Here is a 24,528-nt window from a genome sequence, read left to right as displayed (position 1 = left end):
TCTGGGCTTTGTGGCCTGGATTCCTCTCAGCTGAGAGTGGGCAGGGGCAGCTGAGGGTTCCAAAAGCATTTCCCTACAGCCCAACAGAGTAATTCTGAGGCCCAGAACCTCAGGCTTCAGAGGACAGCGCCTGCTAGCCACTGAAGCCCAGGGCTCCCCACCCTGCTTCCCCCACCCAGGTGTCCCACCTGAGTAGACATCCAGGCCGGGCATCCTTGGTCGTGCACTCATTCAGAGAGCTGACAGGTTTGGCTTTGAGTTCTGGGCTCAGACTCCGGGCTGCAGAGCAAGGGAATAACCACTGTTAGCCCGGCCCAGACCATCTGCAGGCGCCAGGTCTGGCTGCTCCTTCCTCCAGCTTCTGGAGGCTCAGCACAGCCTTAGGCAGCCTGGCCATGCCAGGCCCTTCCCACGTGGGGGTGTGGGGTGGGCTGAGCACCTGTGGGCAGGTTTTTTCCCCCATGCGTCCTGCCTCTTAGGAAACTCCTCACAGATGAGTTAAGAAAGGCTCAGCCTTTCTTAGGAGGTGGGGGATTCTGGAATGTCGAACAACTCAAGATCCCTTTGGGTTTCTGGGAAGACAGACTCCTGGGAGGAGAGTCCAGGGGAACCAGCGACAGAGCTAGGAGCCCAGACACATTCCCTGAACACACTGTCCACACGGAGCCTCAGCAGAGCACGCTGACCCCGGAAGAAAGTCCAAAGGGTTGTCTCTATATATTCCTCCAAGTAGAACCTGGCTTGCTTACTGTCTGCAAAACAACTCAAGCGTGGTGACATTCAAAGTTGTCTGAGGACTAGAAGGTTAGAGAAGCACCCAGATCAGAAAGAACAGAGCCTGGAAAGCCCTTGGAGGAACACAGTCCATGAGGATTGTGGCAGGAAGGGCTTGGGGCAGTCTGAGTGGCAGACTCCAAAAGGGGCAGAACAGGACCAGGACACAGCTGGGGGTTCAAAACTGGCCCCATCTCTGCTAATTAGCTGTGTGATCTTGGGCAAGTTGCGTAACCTCTCCAGGACCTAAATTCTTTGAGAAAAAACAATAAGTCCCACTTCTTGGAGGTTAGAGATGCTAACTGTGAAACCTCCCTAGGATGCATAAAACACTAGGGGCCCAGGAGCTTGGGGCCCAGGGAGTCGGCCGCCCTCCCCACATCCTTCCCCTGAAGCCCACCTGCAGTGCTGCCCAGGGCTCGCCACCAGCTCTCAGCCTGCTCTTCGGACGGTGCTGCAAACAGGATCTCTGCCCCACTGGTCAACCTGGCACCCACACAGTCACAGGTCAAACTCCACTGTCCCTTTGGGGACCCCCATGCCTCCAGCCCCCGCTGAGCCAGGTGGCTGCTGGGGGCGATGCCGGAGTCCATGTCTCTCCGCTCACCTTAAGGAGAATGTGTGTTTCCTGCCATGGCGGCCCCGCAGCCTCTCACACCGGGCTCCCGTGAGGTCAAGGAGGGCTATGGAAGCTACTTTCTGAGGAGAGATGAGAGGCAGGGGTCACTGCGGCCATCTCAGCTTTTCCTTGTGGGGTCCCTCTGTCCTGGGGCCCCTCTGCCTTGTTTCCCAGCACCCTGATGTCTGCATCTCCCCTACCCCGCCTGGTACCTCCGCTGCCATCCTCTCATCCAGGAACAGGCTCAGAGAGCTGCCCTGCAAGGTCCCGCGGCAGCTGTCCCAGGAGCTCGAGCTAGGCTGTGGAGAGGAGGCGGGAAGGTCGCATGAGCCACACGCAGGAAGCCAGAGCTAGGGCCTGTCCACGCCTCACCGTGTGTCTGGAGCTTCCCAGGAAAAGCGGTGGATTGGACCAAAGTCCCAATGGGGAAAGGGAAGCCACAGAGGGGCTCTGACGGGAAACCAAGCAGAAGGGGAAGAGCAGGTGGGGAGGAGGAATCCCAGCACCTCCTGGGGGGGTGGGTAGGTGGGGGTGGTGGCAGAAGCTGGGAAGGGTCCCAAGGAGCCAAACTGCCTGGACAGCATGGTGGGGGGTGGCATCTGCCCAAGTTCACAGTGCAAGGGTGCCAGGCCCAGATGGCTCTTCGAGCCACTCAAGCGCTGCTGCAAGTGGGGAGCTGCCTGGAGAAGGAATCTCCAGGCACTCACCTGCCTCCCGCCAGGCAGCAGGTGCTGCTTGAACTCCAAAGACCCCTCCATGGTGGGGGTACCCTTTGCATCCTGAAAATGCAAGATGGGGCCCAGAAATGTCAGGACCAGCACCCTCAGGAAGGTGGGCAAGGCACCCACTGCCCCCGGCTCTCTCTATTCCTCCCATCCAAGTACTAACCAGGCCTGACCCTGCTTAGCTTCTAAGATCAGATGAGATCGGACATGTTCAGGGTGGTATGGCTGTAGACAGCCATCTTTATTCCTAATGACCTTCAGCTCCTGTGCCCGGGCTCCCAGCACTGGCTCCAGGGTGTGGGCCCTCACCCCCACAGCCCCAGCCCCACTGCATGCTCCAGGGAGACCACGGCGGGGGTGCCTGCAGCCCCATGGGGACACCTGCCTGGGGGTCCCTCGTCTCAGCCAGCTGTGCTCCTAGCCCCTGGTGTCCAGAGGGCCTCCACTGAAAGGATGTCAGTGAGCTGCCAGCTCTCCCGGGCTTCAGCTTCTGTGGCTGCAGCAGGAGCTCCTGTTCCATCTTGGGGAGTGAGCAAGGTGGGCAAGGTGAGCCAGGTCAGGGAGACCAGCCACACCTCGGGTTCCCGTCTACCTCCCCTCCCCCAGCCCTCCCGGTCAGAGGGGGCCTGCCTGCCCATCACTAGCTCTTTCAGCTTTGGCTCTGGAGGCTCACACCCAGTCCACAATGGTGCTTCTCCCACCACCGCAGCTGGCCAGGGAAAGGAGCAGGTAAGGCAGGGCCGGGTGAGGGCTCAGTGCCCTGGGAGACACTGACTTGCAGGCTGAGAGGGACTGTTCCCCCACCAGCCCTCAGCCCCTAGCCGAGGCAGTCGTCACCTCTGTCTTCTGCATTTGGGCAAACTTCTCTTCCTGGGCTGCCAGCAGCTTTTCTAAGTCCTGGTGTCTGTGCAGCAGCAACTCCACATCTGACACTGAGTGCTGGGGAGAAGCATGTTCAGGTGAGGCCCAGCTTAGGGGGGGCCCAGAGCCTGGTAGCCAGCTAAGGGGCAGGACCCCCACTCACCCCATAGTCGGGCTTCAGCAGGAGGCCCCTCCCGGCAGGCCAGCCAGGCCTCAGCCTGCTCCAGCCTCTGCCGAAGCTTCTGCAGGCCCCAGCTCTCGGCACAGCGTTGCCAGCGCAGGGCCCAAGCCTCCTCCAGCTCCTGCAGCCGCCCTTCCAGCTCCTGCAGGCACTCTGTCACCTGGTGGGGAGGGGCTGCTATGGGTGACAGCTTGGGTAGGGCTCCCACCATGGGCAGGGCAGGGCTGGAGAGCCAAGTGTTAATGGAAGTGCAGAGGGAAGGCTGTGAGACCCGCACCTGCCCCTTCCCAGCCTCTCTCCCTGTCTGCGCCCAGCTTTCCTTTCCCGCTGGTTTCCATGCCTGTGAGGGGCCCTGAGGCCCTGGGCAATCAGGCTGTATCCCGAGCCCAACCCCAGGCCCACCCTCTGAGTTCACACCTCCGCAGACATGAAGTGGCTGTTGTCCACCAGCTGTTGTCCTTCCTGCCGCAGGTCCTGGGCTTGAAGGCGGCACTCCCTGATTTCTTGCCCCAGCTCTTCATGCTGCCCAAGGAGCTGCTCAGCCCCCGCCACGTCCTCAGCCAGCTCCTCGGAGGACGCCAGCTCCTGCCTCTCCTGTGCCCATGCTCTGTGGGGCAGGGAAGGGAGCTGTTGTCAGGGCTGGCTGGGGAGCAGGGGATGGAGGGTCCAGCTCCCCCAAGAGCCAGCATACCCCCACCCCACAGGGTAGAGCTGAGCCGGCAGCTGAGGTAGGACACCTATAGCAGTTCCTGGCAGCGCCCGAGGAAGGCATGGCCCTGTGCAGCCTGCGCCAGCCACTGGCCTCGCTCCTGGGCCTTCGCCTGCAGGGTGGCCCAGGCCTCCTGTACCTTGGCCAGGCCCCCCGGAGCTGCAGGATGTAGCTGGCCCAGTCGGCAGGCCTCCGTCTGTACCCGTGCCACCTCCTTCTCCATAGCTTCCAGCTCTCTCTGCAACCAGAGCATGAGATCAGGCCTCAGTCCCCCAACTGAGCCGATGCGTGCTCTGCATTCAGGAGCACCAGGCCTCTCTGAGGAACCACCTCCACTCTGCTGCACAAGCTGGGCCAAGTCCTAGGGCCCCTCGGGGAAGGATCTGGGTTTCTGGAGAAGAGGCTGAAGCAGGCTGGGGTGGGAGGGCTGAGATAGGTCCCCTCAGCCACCGCCTTCGGGCAGGGGCTCAGACAGGCAGGCTGCAGGGCGTGGGCCTCACTTCCAGGTGCCTGTGCTGTTGCTGCAGGGTCCGCACAGATGACAGGCTGTGGCCTCCGTCCTCTCCCTTCATCAGGGCCGTCTTCTCCTGCATCCTTCCCTGGAGCTCAGCCGCTGCCTGCTGAAAGCTGTGGACCTCATGGGCTGCAGCCAAGTTCTGGGAGAGGAGAAAGGACCTGCTCAGGGCTGTTCTCTGCTCCCAGGATTCCTTTCTCCCTGGAGACATGGCCTTCTGGGCCACCTCCTTTTGAACAAGGAGGACCATGGGGCTTGATGTGTCCCCAGGTACAGAAACCATCCTCCATGCTGCAGCCCTCAGTGAACGTGATGATATGAGTCTGCGGCAGGCCAGGGGGTGGGGAGGGCGGGGAGAGGAGAGGGCCTCGTGCATCTCAGGGAAAGGCAGACATGAGGTGTTGGGTCCACGTGAGGGAGCAGGCCGGTTCTCGGGGATCTGGCTGGCCCTGGCAGTACCACCTGCAGTGCCTCTCATGGGGCTGGGGGACCGGGTCAGCTCAGGACGCAGCCCCAGCCCAGGACCTACAGAGATGGAATGTCCGGGGCTGCAGCCAATTCCTGGAAGAAAGCTGAGCAGGTGAGGGAGAAGACGCCTTCACTTGAGGCCATCAGGGTGTGTGTCTTGTTGGAACCAAAGCCTGTGGTAAGGACGGCTTAGAGGGATTTTTTGAAGACTCTGACACCCCTTAGCTTGGCCCGGCCTGTGATCACCTACCTCTGTGCAGGCTTTTATTGCTTGGTCCAACCTCTCCCAAGCGGCCTCAATGCAGCTCCTCTGGGCTTGGATGTGGGGATAGCGCCTGGGTGCACCCCGCTCCAGGGTGCCTGCCAACTTCCTCAGGGCATACACCTTGGCCTGGCCCAGGCTCTGCACTTCCTTTCTGAAAGCATCAAACTTCTCTTCCAGCACCTGCAAAGGTATGAGGCCCAGCAGGGTCACTCGAGATGTTATCATGAGCTCTCAAAGCTCATGAAGAGCTCAGCAGACTCTGATGGCTCTGAAATCCCTCAGCCCAGGTTCTGGAACCATCAGGATCCTCCCTAGGACACCCTCTCCAGGCTCCTTTCTGCTGACTCCCCAGCAACCCTTTCATCCCAAGGCAGGCCTTCCTCAGCCTCTGCCCACTCCCCGTGAGGTTTGCTCAGGAGTAACTCACCTTGACACCCTCCAGGTCCTGCCCGTAGTCCTGGGACTCGGCGGTGGCCGCCTTGGTGGTCAGTCAGGCGTCGAGGAGCAGGGTCTCTCGCTCCAGCTGGTGTAGCTGCAGCTGCTCCTGCAGCCCGTGCCCCCTGGCCTCCGCCCTCCGCAGCAGCTCTGCGTGGGCCTCCTGAACTGCCTGCAGCTGGGCTAGCACCTTGGTGCTGTGGGAAGAGAGCGACAGTCTGGACTGCAGCCCTTCCTTTCCAGGCTGGAGCAGTCTCCTGCCATCTCTGTAGGGGGCTTCTCTCTGCTCCTTCCCGGATGGTGTGGCTTCCGCCCACCTTTCTGGGTTCTTCCTGCTCTCCAGGAGTGCTGCTGTCTGCTGCAGCCGCTCGATGCGTGGGCTGAACGCTTCCAGGTCTCTCTTGGTGGCCTCCAGCCGCCGCAGAAGGGCCTGTGTGGCTTCAGCACTGTGGCCCATGTCCTCGCTGTCCAGGACATGGCCCCGCTCAGCCAGCCAGGATCCCGCCTCCAGGAGCTGGGGGTGACAGAGTGGAGATCCGTTTTCCCGGGGCACCCTCCAGGGCTCAGGATTTACAGCCACGATTCTCAGCCTGGCTGCACAGGGGAATCACCTGGGAGCTGTCATGCTCCCTCGGCCTGGCCCCACTCCTAAGCAGCCTCATCTGGTCCAGAACACAGCCAGAGCGGCAGTGTTTTGTAAAGGGTCCAGGTGATTGCTTTTTTCCATGCAAAATAGACATTTTATTCTTGGTTCATAGGCATAGATTTTGTCACTTAAAACCAAGTTTTAGCAAATATTCCTTGCAGTGTTTCTCCCTTTCATTTATTAGCCTATTTACTTCAGTTTTTCTTCCTTTACAATTGTATTCACCATTGTGAAGTAATTGAGGTATAATTGTCCGAGTGAAGGTTCCAGGTGATTCTCATGTAAAGCCCTGGTTGAGAACCACTGATCTAGAGGGAAAAAAGACAAAAGCCAACCCAGCCAGCAGCTGTGTTCTGGGAAACATGTGGAAGGAAGCCCTTGGGGGCAGGAGACCACTGAGTGGAGGAGACGAAAGGTGCCCAGGCCAGGAGCCCCGGAGTGACCTCCCGGCCGCACTCGCCCTGTGTTCCAGGCCTGCCTGCTGTGCCCTGCCCATCACTCCCCTTACCTCAGTCAGAAACTGCTGGGCCTCCTGAGCCTGCTGCAGCAGAAGCCGCCTCCACGCCGCCTCTGCCCGCAGGTGGGCCATGGCCTTCTCCAGCTGCTGCACCCGGGCGGCCACCTCGTGGGCAGCAAAGTGCCCAGCACCACCCGGGTCAGAGCCTCGTGGCTGCTCATCTCACTCTCCAGGTTCTGTGGGGGAGGAGGCAGGAGGATGCGGATGTTGCTGACCCTTGGGGGACTCCCACAGTTGTGCTTGAAGTTTCACGGGACCCCACTAACTTGTCCCCAAGGAGTTCCCTGTCCCCATGACTCCCAAAGAATCCAGGGCATCCCAAAAGCCCCACAGGCAGAGAGTTCCTGGCTGGGCCACAGAGAGTGCCGTTTGCTTGGCTGAGAAGCCCTGCTCACGTGCGAGGCCGGCCCTCCCCGGGTGGGCCCACACCTGGTGCTGCTCCTGCAGGTGCCGCACCACACTCAGGCTCTGGCCATAGTCCTGGGCAGCGGCCAGAGGCAGCTTCTCCTGCACCCAGGCCATTTCCTCGTCGGCATCCCTGAAGAACTTCAAGAGGAGGCTCCGGGCCTCCAGGGCCGTCCTGCGCTCCTGCAGGGGCTCCCTCAGGCTCTTGAACCTGCAGCGGTGGAGGGTGGGACCAAGGGAGGCAGGGACCAGGGTGTCAGTATTAGGGATACCTGGTGACACAGATCACCCAGCTGTGGCCCTCACCATGGGCAAGGGGAGAAAGTGAGAAGACATCAGTTAAGAGGGCAGGGGTGGGGGTCCCTCCAGGAAGGCAGGGAAGAGAAGCTGAGGGCACGGGTGGATCTACCTCTGAAGCAGCCGCCAGGCCTGCTCTTCTACATCTTGGGCAAGGCAGTGGCCTTCCCTCACAAAGGCCTGGGCCTGGCCCAGCAGTGCCTCAGCCTGCCTGGCCTTCTTGTCCACTGCTGCCTCCAGCTCCCTCTGTGTGCCCAGGAGCTCGCCCACCCCAGGCAGGGCCTGGCCCACAGTGGGGGCTCTCAGCTCAACCTCGATGGGCTCCAGCCAGTTCTCCAGTTCCTCCATGCTCCACTGCAGACGCAGGGCCTAGGGTAGAAAGTGAGGTAGGCAGGAGGGGAGTGGCCTGGAGCCCGGCCAGCCAACCCTCGGCCTGCACAACCTCACCTCACAGGCCTTCTGGAGCTTGGCCACCTTCTGGGAGTTGTCTTGCAGCTCACCCCAGAGTGCTCCCAGCTCCTCCAGTCGCTCCTGGATGGCCTCCGAGGCTGGGTGGCCCCCCTGCAGCAGCCTCTGTCCCTCCTGCAGCCACAACATGAAACACACCTTGTGGACTCAGGACTGCCGGTACCAGGGCACTTGTGTTGACTCTGACCACCAGCACTAGAGCTGCAGAGTCCCTGCAGTCCAGCTGCATGATCTTGAGCAACTTTCTTTACCTAAGCCTCATTTTCCTCATCCGTATCATAGAGAAAATAATGGTTATTTTGTTTAAATGAGATAAGTCATATAAAATACTTAGCAGGGTGATTTATATCAGAGGGAGCCAGCCTGGGGTCAGGACCTGCCTTTGCAGGTGGAAAAGAGAATGTTTTAAAAAGTGCTATGCTGGGCACAGTGGCTCATTCCTGTAATCCCAGTACTTTGGGAGGCTGAGGCAGGTGGATCGCCTGAGCTCAGGAGTTTGACACCAGCCTGGACAACATGGCAAAACCCCATCTCTACCAAAAATATAAAAAAGTAGCTGGATGTAGTGGTGTGGGCCTGTGATCCCAGCTACTTGGGAGGCTGAGCTGGGAAGATCACTTGAGCCTGGGAGGCGGAGGTTGCAGTGAGCTGAGATCTTGCCACTGCACTCCAGCCTGGGTGACAGAGCAAGACCCTGTCTCAAAGTGGCTATGTTTTGACTCCTTCGCTCACAGGACTGGTGGCTATGTCCTGTTCACATCAAAATGTTATCTTTAAAATTACTGAAAAGGTGCCATTTTTGGAGAGGGTGCCCACCACCCCCCCCCCCCCCCCCCCCCGCCGGAAAGCAACTTCTCACTACACTTCTGCCTAAACAACCGCTTAGCCAGGTGCCTGCAAACAAAAAGTACTGGATAACGCTGGCCACCGTTACTGTGGTTCAGCACCAGCTCTGGGGCACTGTCCTGTGTTCTGCCTGGAGAGCTGTCCCACCACCCTCCTGCCTGCAGGGCCTCACCCGCTGCAGCTCCTGCTGTTGGTGCATGCTCGCGTCCAGCTCCGCCTGGAAATTCTGCTGCTTCTGTAACTGTGCTGGCAGCATGGCTGTGTCCAGCAAACCCTCCTCCAAGGCCACCAGGTTCTTCTCCCTCAGCCACGCAGCCACCTGGGCACGTGGGGAGGACAGGCCTGCTGTCCAGGGCTTTCCCCTTCCCCTGACCTCTGGGATACCCCAGAGGAAGGGTGGCCTTTCCCTGGGTCGACTCCTTCCCCACCATGACCGCCTCCCTCTCCAAGCGAGGCGAACCTCCTGGGAGTCCTGCAGGAAGGCCTGCAGCTGCCGGAGCTCCTCCAGGCGATGGCGGCGGGTCCCGGCTTGCCTGAAGAGCGCCTCCTTCCTGCCAGGAGGAGAGGCTCATGGGCCTGGAGCCACCCCCGGGGCCAGGTGGGGTGCCCGTCCAGCCTAGGCTTTCTCGGGTGTGAATATACTCCGAGTCTGGAGTTTCCTTTGGAATAAAGATACATTGCACTCCCCCTCTGTATTTGTGTCTGTTATGCGCCGGATTTTGTACCCCCAAGTTTGTTTTTGTTTTTGAGACAGAGTCTCACTCTGTCACCCAGGCTGGAGTGCAGTGGCACAATCTCGGCTCACTGCAAACTCCATCTCCCGGGTTCAAGCAATTCTTCTACCTCAGCCTCCCGAGTAGCTAGGACTATAGGCTCACACCTCCAGGCCCAGCTAAATTTTGTATTTTTAGTAGAGGCAGGGTTTCCCCATGTTGGCCAGGCTGGTCTTGAACTCCTGACCTCAAATGATCCACCTACCTCGGCCTCCCAAAGTGCTGGGTTTACAGGCGTGAACTACTGCACCCAGCCTGTACCCCTGAGTTCTTATGTTGAAGGCCTAACTCCAGAAGTGTTTTTGGAGACAGCGTCTTTAAAAGAGGTAATTAAGTGAAAATGAGGTCATATGGGTGGGTCCTAATCCAGTGTGACCTTGTGAGAGGAGGCAACTGGGGCAGACACAAGCACAGGGGACGATCTGCCTCCTGCAGGAGGGCAGAAGCCAGGGGCTAGAAGTCAGGGTGGCACTGTGCTGGGGGAAGCTGAGCCTGCCAGGAACCACCTAAGGTGACTGGGGGAGGGGGTGGTGACAGAGACCAGCAAAGCAAAGTTTGCATTCTGTTAATTCAAAGACCTCCACAGGTACCCAGGTGTGGTCCACCTGCAAGAATGGAGAGGGGGTGGCCCCGACCACTGCCAGGACACCAGCACAAGGAGCCATGGCATTTGTGGGTGCTGGTTGGCTCTCTGATCGGCTCTCTGAGAAGGACAAAAGCCCCCACCAGTCTGGGATCTGGCTTTTGACCGTACCTGCCTTGATCTAAAAGTCTGAGGAGCTGCATGAAGCAGCCAAACCCGATGAGCTTTTACAGGGAAAAAAAAACTGCAGAGCTGGGGTCTCATGGGCCATGCAGGTCACATGCATCTGTGTCTGAACTTCAGTTAGATGAGCTAAGACTTCTGCTAGCCTGCCTGTGGGGCCAGCACAGTGCTTTCGTCCTCATCACAGCCGTTAAAGCCCAGGATGTGAGGCTCAGCTGCCGTGAGGAGGAACTTGTCTGAGTCCTGCCATTAGTGGGCAGCACAGGGACTCAGGGCTGTGACCCTGGAAGGCCGATGCTTGACCTCTGTGCCCTGAGACCTTCCGTTTCGTGAGATGATTTCCTCTTGGTCTCCTAGCATAAGCCTCTCTTTAAACTCCCTTTGATCTCAACTGAATGAAGAAGGAAGTGGGATTTTCCACGTGGTGTTTGATGTCCATAACAGGCAGACACATTGCAGGGCCAGGGGTGGTGGGGACCCCCGGCATCTGACCTCAGTCCTTGGACAAGGCTGGTGAGCCTGGGCCAAGTAGTGGAAGGGTGGGAAGGGAAGAACCGGGATGCCAGATGCCTGTGCCAGCCCGCCCACAGCACCCCTCACCCCAGAGCCACCACTACCTCAGAAGCATGGCCTGGCACCTGTCCAGGGCACTCTGGGCCTCGGGGTGCCCATCCTGGTGCAGGCCGCGGGCCGTGGCCTCTAGAGCACTGATCTTTCCCGCCTGCACCTCCAGGTCCCGCTCCAGCATCTTGTGCTTCCACAGAAGGGGCTCCATGGGGGCCAAGGGGTCCTGGTGGGAGTGGGGAACCCAATACTGTCCATGAGCCTCCCCCTCCCATCCCAGGCTACCTGCCTTCCCACGTAGAACCATCCTACCAAATGCTCATCCACAGAGCGTCTGCTCCGCCCAAACACATCCCTCACATCCCTCAAGGCTGTTTCCAGCTTCAGGACAGTGATTCCCAGCCAGGGGAGGCATTTGGATTAGGGATCAAGAGCCAGAATCTCTGAGGCAAGCAGAGCTTTTTCATGTAAGGTGAAAGCTCCCTCCTCTGCACTCCCTGGAGGACCATGTTAGTCCCCAGTTATCCTCTGAGGTCTCCTATAAGTTACACTCGTCTGCTTCAGGGTTGGGGCAGTGGCGGGAAAAGCCAACCTCTAGGCATTTGGGAAGCGAGGAGGGCAGGGGTGAGGTGGCAAGAATGGGTCAGGCCCACACAGGCACTCTAGAAGCTCCTTGGTGTTCGCGGTGGGGCCTGCCCACAGCTGCATGGGAACTGCTCTAGATGACGGGTAAGTAACTGCCCAGTGACAGATGTGGCCCAGGGTGGGGAGATGGCCCAGAAGGGGAGGATCCCTGGCCTAGGGAGCTCAGGCAGCACTGGCTGGTTTGACCCCTAATGCTGCTCTTATAATTCCCCCCTCCTGCCCATTCCTGCTGGGCACCTACCCATAGACCCTCACTGGCTAGGGAGTCTTCCTTGCTGCAAAGCCAACGTTCCATCTTCTCCACTGAGCTCAGAAACAGCTGAGAACAAAGGAAAAGGCAAGAGACAGTCGGTGGAGGGTCCAGCCACTGCAGTTGGAGTGACTGTTCCAGTGGCACAAGTTAGGGAACCAGGGTCCTGGAAGGCAAGAGTGGTGAGTGGTGGGGAAGTCCCTGGCACAGCAGCCCCTCCAGTCTTAGCCTTGACCAGAGGCTGTGGGGTCAGCGCAGGCCCTGTTCGGGGGGGCAAGATGCAGGCTGGGGATGGGACTGTGCCTGCCTGTAGCTCCAGGGCCTGCTGCAGCTGTAGCTGATGCTCCTGCCAGGCCCCTTCCAGGCTGCTCAGCTCCTGTTCTAAGCCAGCCAGCACCTGGCGAATGTTGGAGCTGAAGGTGTGCCCTGCTGTGAGCAGTCGCTGCCCAGTGCTTCGGGCCAGGCTGATGCTGTCTGTCCAGGAGTCCAGCTCGGCCTGGAACAGGACTGGGCTCAGATCACTGGGGGCTGGAAGCAGCCCAGCAGGCAGGAGAGAGGTGGGGAAGCAGCTGAGGAGTGGGAGGCTGGAGGAGATAGGCAGGGCGGGACACTCAGGAGGCCCAAGAGCAAGGAGATGAGAGGAAGGGAAGGGCAGGGCGGAGCTGAGAGCCTGGGAAAGGCTTGGGCCAGCTGCCCATTCACCTTGCACTCCTGATGCTCTTCTAACATACACCGGGCTTCTACAGGGCTGCGAGGAGTGGGGTTCGTGTCCATCTGAGCCCGCAGCCTCTGGGCACTGACCAGCAATTCCTGCAGCGTTGCCTGGAGTTTCTGAGCTTGGTGCAAGGCATCCAGCGCCTCCCTCCTGCCCACAGCACTCATCAGCTAGTCGTCACGCCTTCAAACCCCTCTCCCCCATGCCCACTGGTGTCTTCTGTCCCTTAATCACCTCAACCACGGTGGGCCCACGGGCTGGGAGTTACTGGGAGGACAGTACAGTTATTTGAAGGGTGGAGAAGGAATCCTAGGGGAACACGGGCTGAGGGGAGCTGTGGGGACTGAGATGCTGGAGGATGGGTCGGCAAGGGCAAGGCCTGTGGGTTCATACCGCTTCTAGGCCCTGCTCCGGACCTGCCACCAGCTCTCAGCCACCTCCTGCTGCCTGTGCCTGAGGCCGTGGGCTGCCTCAGGGCTTCTTTGGCAGAGGCGGCCCACTTCACGCTCTAGGGACTGTGGGGGAAGCCGGGGTCAGAGGCTGGGGCAGGGGAGCTCTGGGCCACCCTGGCATCCCAAAGCCCCTCCTCCCCACTTGTGCCCAGGGTCCTACTGAGGAGATGCCCTGGGCCCAGCTCTACAGCCAGCTACGCACCTCCACCTGGGCCTGGATGGGGTGCACTTCCCGCTCCAGCTCCTCGTGTTTCCGCAGCAGCCTCTGCACGCTCTCCAGATCTTTCCCACAGTCCAGGGCCTGGATCAGGGCTTCCTGGAGGAGGGGCATGGCCAGTTACCTGCTGGGCCTTTGCTTCGGCTCCTCCTTCCTGGCAAAGGGCCCAACCAGTGGCTTCTGTGTGCACAGCAAGTCCCCAGCGTGATTTCCTGGCCCCGACTTTGAGGGCCAGAGATCTCTTCCTTATGTGAGGGGGACGATTCTGAGGAGCAACTCTGGATTTGGAGTCTCCTCTGAGGGAAGAACCTCACATGTGTGCTGCTTCCCTGTACAGTCTCACTCAACTCTCATCCCTTGAGGAGCGAGAAAGAAAATAGAGCAAGGATGGACAGACAGGCCTGTGCCGTCATTTGAGGGCAGAAGCCAGCGGAGGAAACAGCCAGGCATGCCCAGCACAGGCAGCAGCACCTGTTTCACACAAGGGCTTCCTAGACCGGGTTCTAACTCTGCCAGATTCCAGCCCGGGGCTCTGTGGTTATGTACACAGTCCCAGGGCAAACCTCCCGAGGGTTTGGGCTTCCTCAGGGATGGGAGGAAACAGAGAGTGTGTTTTCTGGCCTCTGGACCTGCCATGTATCTGGGGACCAGATCTGGGGGAGAAAGGAGACAGGGAATCCCCCACTGAGCTTGCAATGGGTGCTTCTATGGTCCTGAGTTGATCCCGAGGGCCAGCCCATCAGATGTCCCTGGTGCAGACTGCTGGGACCCACCTCCAAGTACCCAGCTGAACAGGAGAGGCCAGTGAGGGGGGAGACGCATGGGAGACTCTAGGCAGCGCCCCCTCCCCTGACTGCATTTGCTCACAGCCCCCACTGGGACCTCTTTCCACCACGTACCTTCTCCTGAATCCTCTTGGTGACATTGTCCAGCTCTCGGGACAACACGTGTATCTCCAAGGCCCCTTCGAGCTGCTGCTGGTACCGGAGCAGGTTGCCATGGAAACTCGCCCACCTGGCCAAGGGGTGGTGGTGTCATGTGGAGCCTGAGGTGGCCTTCCACCCCTCTTCCCGGCCCTTTGGTTCTCCCCAGCCTGGGACTGGCCTGTTGTTGAGCTGGCTTCGCCGCTGGCAGATGATCTTGACTTCCTCAGGGTCCCGGTTCTTGAGCTGCAGTGACAAGTCACTGATGCTCCTGATGCAGGCATCACCCACTGTGTCCTGCAGGGGAGATATGGGTGAGGGCATTGGCACCCCCCATGCACAGCCCCTTCTTCCCACCTCAGCAGGCACTGGAAGCATGCCTGGGCCCCGGAGCACGAGGAACTGCATATTTGGGCAGTGGGAAGAACTGCCTCCTGCCTCCTCTACTGCGGCAGGTCCCTGAGGTCACCCCGTCCAGGTGAAGTGAGCAAGATCAGCTTGGAGCCTGCAGCCCCAGAGTCATCTCTAAGGCCAGAAAATGGGATCCCTGCACTGGGTACCATGTAGGAGGGGGAGAGTGGGCACATGCTCACTAACAGAGACTCTTGAGACGGAGTCTCCCTCTGTTGCCTAGTCTCCCTCTGTTGCACTGTTGTTGTAGTGGCACAATCTCAGCTCACTGCAACCTCCACCTCCCTGGTTCAAGCGATTCTCCTACCTCAGCCTCCCGAGTAGCTAGCACTACAGGTGCCTGCCACCAAGCCTGGCTAAGTTTTGTATTTTTCGTAGAGACGGGGTTTCACCATGTTGGCCAGGCTTGTCTCAAACTCCTGACCTCAAGTGATCTGCCCGCCTTGGCCTCCCAAACTGCTGGGATTACAAGTGTGAGCCACTGTGCCCAGCCACAGAAACTTTTAAAATGAAAATTCAGCTTCTTGGTTGAAAAGAAGCAAAGGGAGGTTGTAGAATGGAACAGTGAGCTCTGGCTTCCTGGGGTTTGGGTGTCCCCACCCCAGGACTCGTCTGAGCTGAGGCTGGTGCTGCTTGGACACTGGATGGGGTTTAAAGGTACACAGGGAGGGGTCCACCGCAGGGTGTGGTTGCAGATCTCCTGCCTCTGGCATCTGTAGAGCTTGTTTAAATTTCCAAAGCACTTTCCTATGAAGTGCCTCATGCAAGGTAGGCAGGGAAGGACATTCCCCTCCTTTTATAGATGCCGGAGCAGAGCTCAGAGGCTAACCTGGCTCCTTTGCGGCAGAGCCAGGATTCAAGCCCAGCTCCTTTAGAGTCTAGCTCTCTTCCTACTGCAGTATCTGGCACAGCGTCTGTGAAATTCCACCATTAACAAGGGATGTCTTAGGTTTAAGCACTGCCGCCTCTTAAAAAGTAATACATACATGTACCGGGGGACAAGGTTAGCACATTTGGTCTTTAACACCTGATTGTCAATACATTTGCCATTTTTTTCCCCTGTATACCACATAAGAGAAATAGATGTTTGGTGTGTGTATGTGTGAGGGGGCGGGTGTGGGGTGAGGAGAAGACGCTGAGACGCCGAAATAGTCACACTGAAGGTGGGCGCTGATTATCTGCCACATCCAGGCATATGTCCTATCTTTTTAAGATTTTTTGAAATAATTATAGATGCCCAGGAAATTGCCAAAGTCCTGCAGAGAGGTCCCTGTGCCCTTCCCCAGCTTCCCTTACAGCAGCATCCTATATAATGATAACATTAAAACTACAAAGCTGACGTTGGTGTAATACTACCAACTAGACCAGACCTCATTCAGATTTTATTAGTTTTTGCAAGTATGCATCTGTGCGGGGCAGTGGGGGATAGGTCTATGCAGTTTTATCACAGCTAGAGACTCACGTACCTGCCATCACACACGTGCTCTCTTACCTCTGAGGTGGGTGCTACCCCCATTCTAAAGAGGAAGGAGTGAAGGCGGGTGAGAGGAGGGAGCCTGCCCGAGGGCATAGGAGGAGCAGGCATGGCGCCCACGCCCTGCTCTACAGCCCACACTCTTTCCCTGCTCTCAGTTGGATTTTCAGTGCGGGATGCATGGCCAACCTCTACCCAGCAAGGCCCCCTTACCCCGGCCGAGTTTCCTCGGAACTCGCAGAGCCACCGTCAGAGCTGCAGGCAGTGCTCCAGGTCCTGGCCCAGGTCACCAACATTCATCTTCACCTCCTGTGAAGGCCGAGGGTGGGGAGGGAGCGCTCTGAGCACCAGCCCAGGCTCCTAGCACCTGCTGCTGGGGATCCCTCCTGTCAAGGGAGGGCTCCTCCCCCCATCTCTCAGCCCCCACCCAGCTGGGGCTACACCTTCTCCTGGATCCAGGCCTCTGCAAGGTCCACTCTCTGCAGGAACTCCAGGAAGTTCCGCCTGTCCTCCAGCTCCTGGCCCCTGAGGGCCATTGCCTGCCTCAGGTCCTCCCAGTGCTTCCGCAGGCCCTGCAGCCGCTGGGAGAGCTCTCCGGCTCGAGGGTGACTCTGCCAGGAGAGCCTCTCCCTTCTGGAGGAAGAGAGGGGACACAGGACATCTTGCCTGCTGCACTTCCTCCTAAGACTGACATGGCCCCTGGGCCACACTTTGGGGCAGGCATGGGGCTGAGGGCCCTGTTGTTACCTTGGCAACAGAGGTCATGACCTCCTCATTGGCCTGGACTTCAGCCTCAAAGGCCTGGTGTTTCAGCAGGGGCTTCAGCTTATCTCTCGGGTCCCCAGGAGGGATCGACTCCTTCAGCTGCTGGGCCCACGCCTGGATCCAGTCCTCAGCCGGGTGGGGGTGGGACATGAATGCTGCAATGTTCTGCAGCCTCAGGCCCCAGATGCCACAGGCCTAGCCCCCAGCCATTCCCAGGAGGCTGGCCTCAGGGGTGGGGCGGGCAGCACCTGGTAAATGAGCCCTGAAGGTTCCAGCTCCGGAAGGTTGCTGCAGGAGGCAGCCGGGCAGGGCCTTGGGTGGGCTCTCGTTTTGGAGGTGTGGCCCCTACTCCTGGGGCCCTGGGCTGCTCTGCTCCCTTCCCCACCTCTCTTGCCCTGGCGCTGCTAGAGCTCGGGACACTGGTGGGGTCTCCACGCAAAGGGGCTTAGATCCCATGTTCTGGGCTCCAGCACAGCCTCTGGGAAAGCCATCCACCCCGGAACCTGTTTCCGCCTCACAGTGTTGCGGTGTGAAGGCGGCTGAAAACTGTCGAGTGTGGTTCCAGTGGAAGGCCCTGGGCTGGGGGTGCCCTCTGACCTGGGTTGCGGCCTGGGTGAAGCTGGCCATCAGCAGGGAGGCATGCAGGGCGTGTCCCCGGCTCTCCGCCAGCTACTTCACTCTCACCTGGCGCTGCTGCAGGATGGGAAGCCGGTCCTGCACCCAGGTGCGCCGGAGCGTCTTCAGCCGCTCACGCAGGGCTACCTCCTGTGGGGCAGGGGCACAGCTGCTGCTCTCCCACCCTGGGCTGGGGCAGGGCCTGGCCTGCAGGGCTCACAGTCCTTTCTTTGAGGGCCCCAGAGCCCTTACCTCAGCCCCATATGGCTGAGGGGTGTCTGATCCTCCCAGCCACAAGCCAGACCAGTCTGCTCCCCAAGGACCACACGGTGTGGACAGAGCCGAATGCCCCGTGTGGGTCTCTGCAGTGTGGCCCATCTCCCCCTGGGCCCTCTTCTTGAGCCACACATACAACTTGCTCAGTCAACCCCAACCAGGCCCCCAGCCTCGCAGGCTCATCAGCACTGCCTCCAGGAACGCACCAAGCGCCCCGTGACCCCCTTCAGGACTCTCCCGACCACCACGTTCTGACCACGCCCAGGCCTCCTGACTCCATTACCTTCTTGTCCTGGGCAGTCAGAACCTTCAGGAAGACCTCGTGCTTGCAAATCAACTGCTCTACCTCTTCCACCGAGCTCCCCAAGGCACTGGTTTTCAGGGAGACCTGGATCCACAGAAAAGTCAAAGAGGCCACCAAGCCTTCCAGCCAGCCAGCCCCTCCAGCTGCAGTCTGTGCCCATGGGCACTCTGGGTATGGCAGGGCCTTAGGAGTGCCCACTGAGCTTGGCATGGAGCTGTGAGGAGTGGGAGTCCAGGTTGGGAGGCTGCGACACCTCAACCTCTGCACCATGTGGGGAGCATGACCAGCCTCTGGCCAACTTCCTCGGGGCTCAGTCTGGGATAGGGGCTGGGGATGTCAGTGGATGCTCAGGGGCCTCAGCACTTCACCATGGCCACCTGGAAGGACTTGTGCACAGCTGCCTCATATTAGAGAAAAAGCCAGAGAGGCGGGAGGAAAGGGACTGAGCAGAGAGGGGAATGGAAAGGAGGAGCAGGAGGCTGAGCGGAGTGTGAGGGCGGGAGGGGACCTGCCTCCTGGGCCGTGAGGATCTCCTCCAGGCGGCCGCACTCTCTGAGGAAGAGCTGCTCCTGCTGCTCGGCCTGCAGCCTCTCTTGCTTCCGTGCCCAGGCCTGATACACCTGGTCCCGCTGGTCCTGCAGGGCTCGAAGCTCTTCCTGGACCTGGGGATGGACACATGAGGAGCCTCAGCTGGGGAGGGTGGTGTGGGTGAGGTGAGGACTGGATCCTGAGGGAAGCTCCTGAGGAGAGGCCAGCATGGCACAGTAGGACGGGGCACCAGGTGGCCAGGCACAAGCTTGGTCAGCTAGGGTATGTGGGGGCACCAGGGGAGGGGGCCCACCTCCTTGGTGGGTGTCCCTGCAGCAAGAAGTGCCTGCTGGCCCAGCGGGGTGGCCTGCTGCCACAGCTTCTCCCGGGCCTCCAGCTCCGCCCGGAGCCACTGGTGGGCACTGAGCTTCAGCGGGCCGCTGCTAGGCTCTTGCGAACTCCCCTCCACCTGCAGGTCCTGGCGCATGCGGGCTGCCCAGGAGGCGTAGTCACGCACCTGATCCCGGGGACATGGAGGGAGAGCCGGGTGAGGGCTGGGCTGGGCAGCAGGAAACCAGGTGCTGAGGCAACTGCAGCCCACCTGAGTCCACTCACACAGCCCAAGCCGACCTGCGTCAGGGCCTCGGGTGAGGCACGTGTGGCCCTTTGTCACTTGGTTTCTCTGTTCTCATCCAACCCGATCCTCCCAGAACCACGAACCCCCTACATGAGCCAGACCCTCACCACGACACGTCTCTGCCCTTTGTTCCTCCTGCCTTCCCGTCTCTACAGAGCTCACCTGGATGAGGCCATGAGAGGACTGGCGGCTAGCAAGATCAGCCCCATCAAGACTGCTTGATGGGGAAAGAAAGTTCACCTGCTCTTCAAAGGCCCCTTGGCCGCCTTTGCCTGGCAAAGCCTTCCCTGGTATTTGACATCGCACTGCTCTCCTTGTTCTCTGAATTACTAATTTAACCCTTACAGTCTTCTGCTGATTTGGGTACAACTATACAAGATTGGTGCTGGAGGGACTTCAGGCCCTTGTCCAAATATCTCATTGCATGGAGGAAGGAAGGGTAAATGGCACAAAGAGTCTTGTAAACTCTAAGTGCATGACAAACCCAGGGTTAAGTGCCTTGCTCAAGCTCACACTGCTAGCAAATCAGCAGAGTTAGGTCCCTAAACTCAAGCCTTTTTGCAGTGTCAGTTTGGGCCTCCTGGTCTGCCAGGTCCCAGGACAGTGGGATGCCGGGGACATCCCGCGGCCAGGACCTACTGTCCCAGTCTGATTCTCTGGGTTTCGGGCTCATCTCCCCAGGAAGCAGGGATCCATGAGGGCAGCAGTTCCACTGTCCACAGCTTCTATATTGCCCTCCTCTCTCCACCCGTGGCTTCAGCAGGGAGCTGAAGACAGACATTAAATAGATACTGACTGATCCAGAGGTCACTGTCTAACATCTGGGTCTCCAGTTATGAGCTTTCCTGGGCAGTTCTTACTCCCAGCCCTGGCTGGGATGCTGCATGACTGCCCTGCCACTCACCTTGCTGGCACTGACCCAGACCCTAAGGTGTCACTGCTACGCCCATGTGCTCAGCCCCTGACCAGCCAGACTGACATCCCGTGTGCTCGTGCTCTCCCACCCGAGTCCATGCTTCTCCCTCCGGAGCTGGAGGGCCTCATGCGTGCATGCCCATGCATGGTGCAGCACACACACATGCACACACACGCCACCCAAGGGGCAGAAGCCCTCACCGCCGTGCGGAAGCGGGCCAGGAGGCGTGCCCGCTCCAGCTGGGCCCTATGCTGCTCCATGCGTCACTGCAGCACTGCCCACGCCTGCGTCACAGCTTGCTGCCTCTGCTGCACCGCATGGGCCTGAGGCCCCGGACACAGCTTCTGCACCCTGCCTGCAGTCTCCAGCAGTTCCTGCAGCTGCGGGAGGGGCAGGGAACAGGGAGGCAAGGGTCATGTCCTCCTGATTATCTCACAGATGTATCCCTCACCTGGGAACTCTGGCCCCCTTGGGCCACGTCCTGCCATGCAGAGTAGGCCCATGGGAGGCTCTGAGGGAGAGTGGAAAATCTAGAGGAACAGGCGGGCCAGCCTGAGGGGGCTGCAGGGGCCTGGGTCGGAGAGGCAGCCAGCTGGGCTCACCTGCCGCTCGGTGCCCACGAGTTCTCGCTCCAGCCCCTGGTGGCTTCTCAGCTGGGCCTCCAGCCCACGCAGGTCCCGTGCCACATTGTTGGGGAGGCTCGTGGCTTTCTCCTGAGGAAGGGAGAATGCCGAGGAGATGAGGGATGTAGGGTGGGCACTGAGCCTGGAGTGTATCCACTTCTAGCCACCCCTCCGGCTCACACCTGGACCTGGGTGAGGACTTCCAAGAGATCTCTGTGAACTCTGAGGGTGGTCTCGGCGTCTCGGAGCGCGTGGCCTCGGGCCTGGGTCAGCTCCCACAGCTCCGACCAGGCAGCCCTGCCCACGGCGTGTGGAAGACCAGCCGGGGATCAGCTGCTGGGCCATCTCATTCCTCCCTCCCGCTAGGCCTTGTCAGCCCGCTCCTCTCTGAGTTGTATCGGGACTTGCCCAAAGCTCCTCCTTCTTAAAACCTCTCCCGCCTGTGGCCCTGCCTACGCACCTTCTTCCTGGGAGCCTGTCTTCTAGCTTTACCATGAATTCAGTGCTTTGCTGCTGTAATGCTCGGCACTGCATGGTATCTGTGCTGTGATACTCCTTACATCCTGTGCTTTGACTCATAGTGCGTCACCCAGGTTATGATCACAGACGCTTTGTGGGCAGAGGCCACATCTCTCCGTTCCTCGCTAACTCTGCAACTGGCTGAGCTCCTAAGGCTTCTGCCAGGCCAGGCTCTGGGCTAGGGGTTATGAGCAAGTCATGACCTTGCCTCAAAGCTCACAGGCTGGGAGTGGATCCAAATCAGCCAAGTGGACAGCTAGGAACCACACGAGGCATGGGCTGTCCCGAGTGAGCACAGGAGCTGGGGTAGCTCAGGGGAAGGCCCTGATGTCTGGCCCCACCATCTTCCCACAGCTCCTGCTCTCAATCCTGGGAGCAGGACTCTGACCTGCACACCCAGCCTCACCTCCCTTCACAGACCAGAGCCTGTGGCGGGCTCAGCTTCTCTGCAGCTAGGCCCCCTGCAGAGCCCTGTGGGCAGCCAGGGCCAGCGTGGCCCTCACAGCATGCCATCCCCTCTTACCACTCTGGGCCCTGCCTGCCCAGCTCCTTCCCCCAAACCCCATGCTGGCCTGGCCCGCTGGGCACTCACTGCAGATCCTGCTGCCTCTGATGGACCATGGGGCCAGAACTGTGCCCACGCTCTAGCAGGCTCTCTGCCAGCAGCCGGCAAGCGGCCACCCGCTGGCTGCCCATCTCCACTTGGTGCTGAAACTTTGCAAACTTGGTGCAGAGGTGCTGAGAAGAGGGGAGTGGGTGACAGGGTAGCCCCCGGCTGGTTAGGCGTCAAGCAGCCTGGGAATTGAGGCACCTCAGTGCCCAACTGGGTGATGTGGGCTTGGACAGCCACGGCGTCTGCCCGCTCCACTCAGGAGGCCCCACCTCAGCCAGGGCTCACCGCTCTGCTGCCACCTTCTTCCGCCGCCCCGCCAGAGCCAGCTTCCCCACCCCATAGGCTCTTCCCCAGGGCACCCTCCTTGACCCTGGCCCTCTTCTCACCAGGGCGTGCTCGGGGTCCTCCCCCAGGCTCTCCCCTCCTTTGGCTGCCTGCTTCTGGCTTGCCAGCCAGCCCTGCAGGTCCTCGGCCTCCCTCAGGAACTCGTGCAGCCTCAGGGTCCCCTCCAGTTCCCGGTCCCTGTGGTGACAGTCCGTGGTTCCCCAGAAGTGAGTTGCCCACCCCCCTGGGGGCCAGTCGGGCCAGCCAGAGGGGCCAGTCTGAAAACTGGGGTTACTCATGGTCTCTGTCCAAGCCTGCGGCTCACGATTCAGGGAGTAGTAGACACAGCAGTGCAGGTGTAGGGGCAGAGGAGGGTGTGGACGTGGGGAGATGGACTGCAGGGAGTTGTGGGGCCTCACTGAAGAATTTATGGAAAGAGGTGAGCAACACACACCCTTCTCCCAATGCATCTCTACAGCCTGGGGTCATGGGTTCTGATTGACTTTGGGCCATGGCATGGGAACAGTCAGCTGTGGCTAGGCCTCCTGTACCCACTGATGAGAGGGGTTATGGTGTCCTCACCGTGTGGCCGCCAACTCCTGCAGTGCCCGCAGCTGCTCCCGGAGCCTCTCCCACACCACACGCAGCTGCTCAGGGACTTCGGGGCCAGTGAGGGTTTGGGCTGTCTGGTCAAGCTCCTCCATGGAGCTCCAGTAAATGGCTAGTTCCTCCTGTAGAGCCTATGATGCATGAGGACCCATGCCAGGCTCAGCCTGGGTGACTCATCCACCCACCTGTCCGTCCCCCACCCATCCAGTCACCAATCCCCATCCATTCACCCACCACTCACACGCCCATCCATCTACCTCAACTCATTCATCCACCCACCCAGCATCCATCTACCCATTACTGATGGAGTAAGTACTTATTGTTCCATAAAGTGAACACCTGGTCTGTGCCCACTGAGGGCTCATTATTTAGCAGGGAAAGGTGAATGCTGGCTAATCTGGGCCAAGGAAGGGAGGGCACAGGAGGCATTAGACTGGACCCCAACATCCATGTGTAAGAGAGAGGCAGAGTTAAACAAGCTGTCCAGTATAGCCGGGAGATGGGTGCTCCGTGAGGCCAAGGCTACAGGCCTTTAGAAAGACCTTCTCTGAAGGTCCTGTCGCAGAACACACTGGAACTGGGGCTGTGCAGGAAACATGCCCAGACAGGAGGACAGTTCAGTGACAGCAGGAACCGGGACTGCCGTGGGCTCCAGGCTTTGAAGCTTGTGTGGTTCTGGGAGTCCGAATTCAGGAGTGAGGAAGGGGACTTCGAGACCTCCCTCCCTTCAGCCAGGGGATGTTTGTGGGAGGAGGTCGGCTTCATGAAGGGCATTGGGTTAACTCAAAGGATGACGGGTAAAGCCTGGGAGGAAGACACCTGTGGGAGATGTGGAGCGGGCTGGGCAGGTGACCTTGACAGAGGAGAAAAGTGCCAGGGGTGGGGTAGAGAGGAAGCAAGAGGAGGCGGAGAAACCCCAAGGCCACAGGGAGAGGCAAGACTCGTAAGAAGATGAAGGGAGAAAGCGTGTACATCACAGTGCCCAGGTTGCCTTGGAAGAAGGGGCACTGTGGGATCTGGGTGGGCAGTGGGGATGGGGCTGTCTGAGTCTCCAGGAAGCAAGAGCAGGGCTCCGTGCCTCTGAGAGAGGGAGGGTGACAGCCCTCTCCCTGTGGTCCATCATCACCCAGACCACACTGCAGGGGAGGCTCAGGACGTGGTACCTGGTGCTTGTTAATGAGCCTGAGGGTGGCTGCCTCGTCTCTGCCATAGTCCCGACTGCTCACCAGCGGCTGCTTCTCCTCCACCCAGCCCTCCAGCTCTGACACATCCAGAAAGTACTGCCAAGAGTGGGGCCAACTCACCTGGAGGATCTCAGACAGGACCCTCCGTCAGCCCTGGAGACATCTGCCCCTGCTCTCCAGCATCAAAGGGGCTTCTGTGCCCATAGGGGCACCCATCAGCTCCCAGCCCAGAGCCCCCACCACTGATCCGCCTCCCTGAGAGTCCCACAGGTGGCCCCTCAAGGAGCCCTGACTTCTGCCTCTTCCCCCAACCCCACCTCTCTGCATCCTACCTGCTGGAAAGCGACAGCCTGCTGCAGACACTGGGCCCGTGCTTCACATGCCCTCTCCAGCTCTGCCCAGTGGCCTTCCAGCTCCTGGCACTGCTCCACGATGTGTTGGGCTTGGGGGTGCCCTGAGGCTGCCAGGCTCTGCCCAGAACTCAGCACCCGTTGCACCTGCCCCTGGTGAGCTTTTACCTCCACCTGGAGCTCCTGCCACAGAGTGGCTTGAGAGGCTGCTGCTCTTAACCCAGGGGCGTCCGGAGCAGAGCCATGGATGTGGCTCCAGGCCCCAATCATGGCAAGACCCCCAGGGTCAAAATAGCTGGGGCACAGATTTGGAAATTGGGATACCCAGGGGTGAGGGCTTAGAGG

At 59.7% G+C, this 24,528-nt stretch overlaps 1 protein-coding gene across 1 annotated transcript in view; it reads right to left on the bottom strand.

The window, feature by feature from the left end:
- The window catches only part of LOC129143446 (spectrin beta chain, non-erythrocytic 5-like), a 28,006-nt gene that overhangs the window by 1,434 nt on the left and 2,044 nt on the right, over nucleotides 1–24,528 (bottom strand). Inside the window, 46 exon segments of the mRNA XM_063790317.1 lie at nucleotides 189–279; nucleotides 1,175–1,260; nucleotides 1,382–1,473; nucleotides 1,606–1,692; nucleotides 2,101–2,172; nucleotides 2,504–2,638; nucleotides 2,956–3,057; nucleotides 3,143–3,169; nucleotides 3,171–3,320; nucleotides 3,578–3,767; nucleotides 3,896–4,107; nucleotides 4,370–4,525; nucleotides 5,102–5,296; nucleotides 5,544–5,748; nucleotides 5,869–6,065; nucleotides 6,706–6,845; nucleotides 6,848–6,890; nucleotides 7,144–7,330; nucleotides 7,529–7,785; nucleotides 7,864–7,998; nucleotides 8,903–9,049; nucleotides 9,191–9,281; nucleotides 10,887–11,059; nucleotides 11,720–11,797; nucleotides 12,036–12,224; nucleotides 12,431–12,593; nucleotides 12,837–12,958; nucleotides 13,098–13,211; nucleotides 14,012–14,126; nucleotides 14,217–14,332; nucleotides 16,134–16,229; nucleotides 16,364–16,535; nucleotides 16,537–16,553; nucleotides 16,668–16,818; nucleotides 17,284–17,450; nucleotides 17,860–17,964; nucleotides 18,393–18,542; nucleotides 18,722–18,925; nucleotides 20,162–20,341; nucleotides 20,564–20,674; nucleotides 20,767–20,881; nucleotides 21,696–21,841; nucleotides 22,103–22,238; nucleotides 22,623–22,780; nucleotides 23,813–23,929; nucleotides 24,166–24,366. Coding sequence (XP_063646387.1) covers nucleotides 189–279; nucleotides 1,175–1,260; nucleotides 1,382–1,473; nucleotides 1,606–1,692; nucleotides 2,101–2,172; nucleotides 2,504–2,638; nucleotides 2,956–3,057; nucleotides 3,143–3,169; nucleotides 3,171–3,320; nucleotides 3,578–3,767; nucleotides 3,896–4,107; nucleotides 4,370–4,525; nucleotides 5,102–5,296; nucleotides 5,544–5,748; nucleotides 5,869–6,065; nucleotides 6,706–6,845; nucleotides 6,848–6,890; nucleotides 7,144–7,330; nucleotides 7,529–7,785; nucleotides 7,864–7,998; nucleotides 8,903–9,049; nucleotides 9,191–9,281; nucleotides 10,887–11,059; nucleotides 11,720–11,797; nucleotides 12,036–12,224; nucleotides 12,431–12,593; nucleotides 12,837–12,958; nucleotides 13,098–13,211; nucleotides 14,012–14,126; nucleotides 14,217–14,332; nucleotides 16,134–16,229; nucleotides 16,364–16,535; nucleotides 16,537–16,553; nucleotides 16,668–16,818; nucleotides 17,284–17,450; nucleotides 17,860–17,964; nucleotides 18,393–18,542; nucleotides 18,722–18,925; nucleotides 20,162–20,341; nucleotides 20,564–20,674; nucleotides 20,767–20,881; nucleotides 21,696–21,841; nucleotides 22,103–22,238; nucleotides 22,623–22,780; nucleotides 23,813–23,929; nucleotides 24,166–24,366 — 6,293 coding nt within the window.

This window comes from Pan troglodytes, chromosome 13 (assembly GCF_028858775.2).
Source record: "Pan troglodytes isolate AG18354 chromosome 13, NHGRI_mPanTro3-v2.0_pri, whole genome shotgun sequence".
In the NCBI taxonomy this organism is placed as follows: domain Eukaryota; kingdom Metazoa; phylum Chordata; class Mammalia; order Primates; family Hominidae; genus Pan; species Pan troglodytes.
This window is presented reverse-complemented; position numbering and strand designations above follow the sequence as displayed.